This window comes from Hevea brasiliensis, chromosome 9, assembly GCF_030052815.1.
Source record: "Hevea brasiliensis isolate MT/VB/25A 57/8 chromosome 9, ASM3005281v1, whole genome shotgun sequence".
NCBI classification, from domain to species: Eukaryota; Viridiplantae; Streptophyta; class Magnoliopsida; order Malpighiales; family Euphorbiaceae; genus Hevea; species Hevea brasiliensis.
Window position 1 is genome coordinate 36,056,781 of NC_079501.1, and position 8,525 is coordinate 36,065,305.

The following is an 8,525-nucleotide window of genomic DNA, read 5'->3' on the forward strand; positions in this document are numbered from 1 at the left end:
AAGACTTAGGAAAAGCAGCCTATATTCTAGGAATTCGTATCTATAAAGATAGATTGAAAAGAATGATATGTTTATTCCAAAGTTTATACTTGGAAAAGGTATTGAAAAGGTTCAATATGCTCGATTCCAAGAAATGATTGTTGCCTATAAGGCACAGTATCCATCTTTCTAAAGATATGTCTCCAAAGACACCTGAGAAAAGAGAAAAGATGGCAAGAATTCCATATGCTTCAACAATTGGAAGTTTAATGTATGCTATGTTATGTACAAGGCCGGATATTACTTATGCTGATAGTTTGACTAGCAGATTTCAATCCAATCCAGGTTTAAAACACTAGACTGCAGTCAAGAGTATCCTTATGTACTTGAAAAGTACTAAGGATTTAATCCTGATTTATGGAGGAGGTGATTTACAACTTGATGAATCTACAGACTTTGATTTCCAATTAGATATGGATGATAGAAAGTTTATCTCAGGTTTTGTGTTTATTTGCAATGGAGGTATAGTTAGCTGGAAAAGTTCTGAGTAGATAATGATTGCAGATTCTACTACACAGGCTGAGTATATTGCTACATCTAATGCTACAAAGAAAGCTGTTTGGACACAGAACTTGGAGTAGTTCCTTAGATTGTGTCACCTGTTCCTCTCTACTGTGACAATAATGCTGTTATTGCTCAAGCAAAGGAACCCAAGTCTCACCAGAAATCCAAACACATAAAAAGACGCTATCATATTATTAAAGAGATAGTTGGGAGAGACAATATAGCCATGGAGAAAATAGCTTCAGTTGATAATCCAGTAGATCCGCTTGCCAAAGCCATGACACAAAACCATTTAGATCGGCATCTTGCGAAGATGGGTCTTAAATTTTGTAATGATTAGCTCTAGTGTAAGTGGGAGATTGTTAGTAGTATACCCTATAGCATAACTAGTAATTTGTATCGTGTAAATATTAATTCCTCTTTAACGACATATACATTTTCTTTAATTTAAATTGTTTAAATTTAATTGAAAATATCCTTTAACAGCTTGTTAGATATTTCATTATTAATGTGTTATGAATATGAGTGATAGAACAATCTAGTGTAAGTGTTATAAATTTTGGTTCATAGTCAAGGATACCTCATTGGATATGATTTATCTGTATAGACTGTCACTTATGCTTGTTTCCATGATTAGTATGAGATATTAATAAGATAGAATAGTGAGTCTCATGCCATATAACAAACATGGTGGGCACTTATAAGATGAGTAGGTTGAACTAGTGACATTAAGATGACGTGTACATGGAGTTTACTCTTGTCAATACATGATCATCTATACTATAATAGTGCATATAATCTCTTGACCTAAGATAACATGGTTATCTTATATATAGGTGGTTTGTGTTTGATATCATTTACATACTTGTACTAGGTATGAGTGTATAAACATGTGTTAGCTCTGACTAGTTATATATGGAGATAAGTGTTTAGTCAAAATAGAATCCGTTACCCTAAGTAAATAGGGATAAAATCCTATGTCTGTCTTAATTGTTCTTGATAAATAAAGTTCCTGGCTAGGATAGATAGACTTACTCAGAAAAGTGTTTCTGATTGAAAAGTTTTGTTAATCAAGAATTGGAATTAAAATGAGGACATGTGATTCTGAGCAAATAGGGGTTTTACATAAACCATGAGCCTAGCTAGAATTGGGATTTTGTAACAGAGAGATTTTAGTGCATGGTATGTATGATCAAAGTTTATGAGTTAAGTATAAATTAATTTATCACTATTTGGGTAGTCATGATACACCATGCTGGGTATCAGCCATGATTTATGAGAACTAATAGTGATAAGGGAATTTCACTCTAAGCATAAAATAGTTCCAATAATAATAAAGAGTTAATATTATTCTCATTGCCAATTAGTAATGAACCTAGAAAGTCACACACAATAAGAATAATATGATCAAAGTATAATTAATTTGATTAATTAATTAAATGGTTTAATTAATTAATTAAATTAATATATATTTTTTTAGTTTGGAATTAGATTGCAAATTCTTTAGTATGACTTGAAACTAAATTCAATAATGGAAGTATTCAAGTTAATATTTAAAGTGTTTAAATATAAACTTGATTAATTAATTTAAAGGTAAGAGATTTCAATTTGGTTAAAATAACTTAAGAAGTTATGAGAGAGAAAAATCAATGGTTAATTAGAGTTTTCCATAATACTAATTAATTAGTGTTTTAATTTCCTTATTTATACTAATTTGACAAGTGGCCAAATCAAAATTAGAAAACATATCTAATTGGTGAATTAGATATGGACACTTGTAAAGTAGGTAATCATTAGTGGTCAACCACTAATTGACTTTAAGGGGAATTAAAACTCTGTAATAGTTAGAGATTAGAAGATTAAGTGTGTTAATCTTTTCTTGTTCTACTTTTTTCTCTCAAACTAAGCTCTCCCATCCTTTTCTTTGTGTTTGATTCAAGAGGGATTTGAAGTTCTTACTCTTGAATTAAAGGTAGAGAAATTGTTTCTCTATACTTCCATAAGCTTAAAACCAAGAAAACCCTTGAACTTCATCTTTGTGCATGCTTGGTCCAGACAACGAGAGGAAACACAAAGGAGTTTTAGTTGAAAATTGGTGCTTTGGTCATCTTGTTCGTGTGAAAGGACTAGAGGATCGACTCTTGGCAATCTAAGCTTCCCGAATTAGGTGTTGCATGTGATTATGCGCCTATAAGGGTAAAGTCTTTAATTTTATTTTAATAATCTTAAGGCTTAAGTTTTCCAATAGTAAATAGGTTTTTTTGCAATTGAGTTACAAGTGTTGTAACATAAAATATGTGTTTTTACAATAGCATAAATAATTTGCATATTTTATGAAAAATTAGAGTTTAAAATTTTAAAATTGTTAAGTTTGCACTCTTTTGTGCTATTTTTCTTTCATGAAACTCATGGTTCTCCTTTGTACACACCACTATTACTAAAATACTCATTAAATAAATTCTCAAAAATTATAAAAATATTTCTCTTACCTTGAATAATTTTTTGTGATATTGAATTTCACAATTTATGCAATTTTAAGTGCCATACTATCTTTAACTATAATTTTTTTTTTCCCTATTCAAGATTTTTTTTTCCGTTATTAATAATCATGGTGTAAGTTTAGATTGAGAATTTTATTATAATTAGAATTATATAATTTTTTTTATTACTTATGGCTAATATGTATTCCTTGATAAATATTGATTTAAATCATTCATATCGTTTTATCAAAAAAAAAATCAAGTATTTAATGAAATCATTTAGAATATAATTTTTAATCAATTCATAAGTTTTTCGTTATTTATATTTTAAAATATGCACACTAAATATGCATATTTTTATTTTTTAAAATAATAATAATAATATTTATGATATGAATAATAATATTCATATTTTAAATATTTATTATAATATTAATATTTTCATAAGTGAGAAAACTATTTTTGATTTTATGTAGATTAAATTTGATAAAATATTGTCCTTCTTATTATTTTATATATTTTTTTATAATTAATATTTTCCTATTTAGATTAAAAACTACTACTACTATACCTATTAAATAAATTCTCAAAAATTATAAAAATATTTCTCTTACCTTGAATAAATTTTTTTGATATTGAATTTCACAATTTTAAGTGCCATACTATCTTTAATTATAATTTTTGTTTTTCCCTATTCAAGATTTTTTTTTTTGTTATTTATAATCATGGTGTAAGTTTAGATTTAGAATTTTATTATAATTAAATTGTATAATTTTTTTTTATTACTTATGGCTAATATGTATTCCTTGATAAATATTGATTTAAATCATTCATATCATTTTATCAAAAAAAAAAGTCAAGTATTTAATGAAATCATTTAGAATATAATCTTTAATCAATTCATAATTTTTTCATTATTTACATTTTAAAATATGCACACTAAATATGCATATTTTTATTTTTTAAAATAATAATAATAATAATATTTATGATATGAATAATAATATTTGTATTTTAAATATTTATTATAATATTAATATTTATATTTTAAATATTTATTATAATATTAATATTTTCATAAGTGATAAAACTATTTATGATTTTATATAAATTAAATTTGATAAAATATTATCCTTCTTACTATTTTATATATTTTTTGATAATTAATATTTTCCTATTTAGATTAAAAACTACTACTAGTATACTATTAAATAAATTCTCAAAAATTACAAAAACATTCTTCTTACCTTGAATTTTTTTGTGTTAGCGAATTTCTCAATCTGTACATTATTATTAACAATAATTTTTATTTTTCTTTATTATTGGATAAATTATTATTTTTCTATATAAGCTATTCAAGATTTTTATTATTATTATTAATAGTCATGGTGTAAGTTTAGATTGATAATTTTATTAGAATTAGAATTATTTAATTTTTATTACTTATGGTTAATATGTTTTCCTCAACAAAGATTGATTTAAATCATGTATTTGATCAAACCATTTAGAATTTATACGATTTACATTTAAATATAAAAAATTCATATTTAAATTTTATAAACAATTGCAGATTTTATTTTTAAAAAATAATTGTTTCAATTTGATTATAATTAAAGCATATTTTTTGCAATAAAATTTTTAATAATTTGTTACTTCAGTTCAAAGATAGTTCAAAATCTTAATTTATATTATTAATATTAATTAATATTTACAGAGTAATATTTATGAATTCACAAACTCTCCATCTCATATTTTATATGATTAAAATATTTAGTTGATTTAAGCCTTATATTTATTCAAAAATTGAACTTTTTTTTTTATTCAAACCGATTAACTTGGATTTTATTTACCTTTCAAGTAATTTTAAATAATTGATTAATTATAAATAGATAAAATATATATGCTTTATATTATGAAATTGATGTATTGTTAATATAATAACTAGGTAATTGGTTAAAGATTTTAACAATTATTATCGGGTTAGGATTTCAAATTTTAAATTAAAAATTATAATAGAATTTCTTATATATATAAAATTATTTTGAAAATAACATTTATAATAAAATAAAATTTTAATTTATAATATTAATATTAATTAATAATTATAAAAAATATATTGTTATCGATTCATAAGTTTGCCCTTTTTCTTTGCTTTTAACTTACACACTAATCAAATTTTTTAAAAAACCAACGAATATAAATATCTTTTTTCCTTATTTTTATTGTATACAATGGATCATTCTTAAAATATTTCCCTTATAGCACTTGGAAGCAATCATTTTTATATAGAAGCACTACGAAAGTAATAAACAATTGAAGATCATAAATTCAAGTTAAACCTCAATTTAGTTTCTCTAAATTAATTTAATTCAGTTAACTTTTTCTTTTAAATTTTAAGTTATTATAGATATTAAATAAGATTTGAAATTATAGTAGTAATAAGATAATTATTATATTTGAGTAATGTTACAATATATAATATTGTAAATAATATAAAAAAATTAAAAATATTTATATCTATTCACAAGTTCACCCCTCAATGATATATATATATATATATATATATATATGATTGTTATTGGTTGACCCTAAAAATCTATAGCAACATAATACAGATTTTAGGGTGTTAAAACTATTTTTTGGGTTCATTTTATCATTAACTATAAACAATTTTTTTTTCTTCTCTTTGTTAACTAATTTCAAATTTCCCCAAATTAATTTTGAGATTTGGAAACAATTTTTTTCTAATATTAAATGTTTGGCTTTTTCTAACTAAAATCAGAACATAAATATCAATTAACAAAAACATTTTGCCTTTTTTTTATCCAATACGCCTTTTATAAAAAAAATAACATAACTCTGGATCACTTGTTGAGATCATCTTCTATTTCTGATATTAGTACAAAGCTAGGGAATTCAGTTGTAAGGTCCCTGCAACAACCGAAAATATCATCAAAAAAGATTCTGATAAAAAGAATATATAAAAGGAAAAACTTATTCAAACCCATAAACATATAATTTCCTCTTACTTTATACGTAAAATTTTATCATATATATTATATTTTAAATTTTTAATGAACCAAATTTTGAAAAAAATTAAAGATTAGGAGAGACAGAAGGGAATTTACTTCAAATATGGAATGGTCATAGTCTTGAGTATTGTTGGATTACGAATTACGAATTCCTCCCACTCTCGTACATCAATTTTCCCATCTCCTCCTGTATCGGCATCCTTAAATGTCTATGCAAAATTGCAAAAACAGGGTAATTAATTAATTAGATGGATATTCATAATTAATTTTAATTACTTAAAAAATAAATATTTACCTTATCAATGATGCTTTCAACAATGTCGTCAGGGAGAATCAAGTCTGATTCTTGTAGAAGTGCCAATATCAACTTTTTGACCTTTTTCAAGTTAGATAAGAGTACCAAATACTAATCAATTTGCATTTAGAAAATGGAAATGATTCTGAATAAATGCTTTTGCTTGAATTAATTTTTCTGAAAGTTGTAAAGCTGTATGTGCAACATTTTTTTTTAACAAAAATAGCAACTACATTTCAAGCTACACTTCTCCCTTTTCACTTTGGTATTAGGACTCGTCAGGGGCCAGTTTTTAGGTCGATTTCTTGTTTGAATTGACAATTTTGCTTCAAATTCTAGTGTATTGGAATTGGTCCTCCAGGGTTCTCCTAGTTTCTGTTCTAATTCCATTTTCATTTTAATTAAACTATATATATATATATATATATATATATATATATATATATATATATATGATCCGATTCAATACCAAGTTTGATCAATTTAATTTTGAAATTTTCCGATTCAATTTTAAGTTTAATTTTAACTGATTTAATTCTAGTTCGATTCCAATTTCAAACCACCCCTTTAACCTTATTGATTTGGTATTACTAAAAATGCATACCATGTTTTTTTATTTTTAAGGCTAATTGAGAAAGAAAAAAAAAAAAAAAAAACTTTACATCATTTACAATTTTATCCTAAGTTTTAATTTTGGATTAAGTATACTAATGTTTCACATTGGGTCTAATTATATCTAAAATTCAAGATCAACTCCTGAAATTTGAAAATTTCTTGAAGGAGTTTATTTTAAATTTTAGGTATAATTGCATTCAATGTGACACTAAGACATCTAATCCAAAATTGAAATCTTAGAATAAAATTATAAAATTACGTGAAGATTTGGTTTTTTTTTGTCCAATTAGCCTGACGTGTAATCGATCACATTCAATTACAACCTATTACTAAAAATGTACTTAGATTATGCTATAGACTCTGATTTTTGGAATGAAAATCATTCTCCTTCAATCTTCAAACATGTGTTAAAATATACAAGTAATCAGGCCTTTATCACCAAAGTCAGATTACCTCACTGCGTTCAATGAAGCCTGTTTGCCTCATATCATATAGCTGAAATGCAACTGCCAAATTAGATACCAAGAAATTTTAATATAATTAGAGCAAAAAGCCAGGACTGAATACGCATAATATGAGAAGAATTTCATACAAGCAACTTTCTCTGCTAGGGGTGCTTCTGGGTGGAACACAGACAGAGATCTAACAAACTCCTCGAATTCTATTACTCCATCTTGCTTGGAGTCGAACAATTGGAAAAGCTTGAAAAATATATATTATTAAATGAACAAATGCTTGTATTATTCTACTTTTAAAAAAGAATTAGTAAATGGGAAGCTTACTCTGTCTGCAATTAGACTCTTCCTCTTGCTGTTTCTAAATAAGCCAAGCTGAAACTCTTCCTGAATACTCACAACTTTCAGAATGTTGCATTGAAGAATCAGGAAGCTAACTTGATTGATAAAGCTTTTTTCTTTGTAAATATTTTGTGAGAGTTTATGAAACTTACTTTGCTAATGAGCCCATCCTCTGTCAAAGAACTGCTTAATTTCTTGAACAGCTTACATAAAGCTTCAACTTGAGCTTCATTGACTGCAAGAAACAAAAATCGTTTTAGCCATATAGAGTTTGGTTGATGGGAAACTTCAGAGCAAAAAGAATTAATGAAGCTCACAATTAGTCTGAGAAGCAAGAACAGCTAGGTCTTGATGTTTAATTCGCACTGGGTCTTGATGTTTAATTCGCAGCTTTGTGCAAAGGCATCCCATCCCAGCTGCTTTCCTTCTTTTTTTTTTTTTTTTCCGATATTCAACATAAACCACCCTTTTAAGGAAGCAGAATATATACACGTAGCCTCCTAAGAAACCTGAATCTGACATAAGAGAAAGGCTAATTATTTTATAAACCGAAAGCACTAAAAACTAGTGCTCATTCTCTCACATAAAAAAGTAGATCATCTCTATAATATAGAAAATAAGTCTCACATGATAGTGAAAGACGGTGCATGTTCACTGGATGCACTTAATAATTTTCCATGAGAAAGACTAATTATTAAATAAATCATATGAAATGGGATTACTATATTATTAGACTTTCTAATTATTAGCTTTTCTCGTGAGA

The 8,525-nt window shown here is 25.6% G+C and overlaps 1 protein-coding gene across 1 annotated transcript; it reads right to left on the minus strand.

Moving 5' to 3' along the window:
* Window positions 1-5,819: 5,819 nt before the first annotated feature.
* Window positions 5,820-8,272, minus strand: LOC110668917 (calcineurin B-like protein 7). Its single transcript, XM_021830316.2, has 8 exons — window positions 8,080-8,272; window positions 7,915-7,997; window positions 7,748-7,807; window positions 7,558-7,666; window positions 7,419-7,471; window positions 6,351-6,431; window positions 6,152-6,264; window positions 5,820-5,954 (listed from the first exon to the last, which is right to left on the minus strand). The coding sequence occupies exons 1-8, from the start codon at window positions 8,171-8,173 to the stop codon at window positions 5,888-5,890; spliced, it is 660 nt and encodes a 219-aa protein (XP_021686008.2). The 5' UTR covers window positions 8,174-8,272; the 3' UTR covers window positions 5,820-5,887.
* Between the last annotated feature and the right edge of the window lie 253 nt (window positions 8,273-8,525).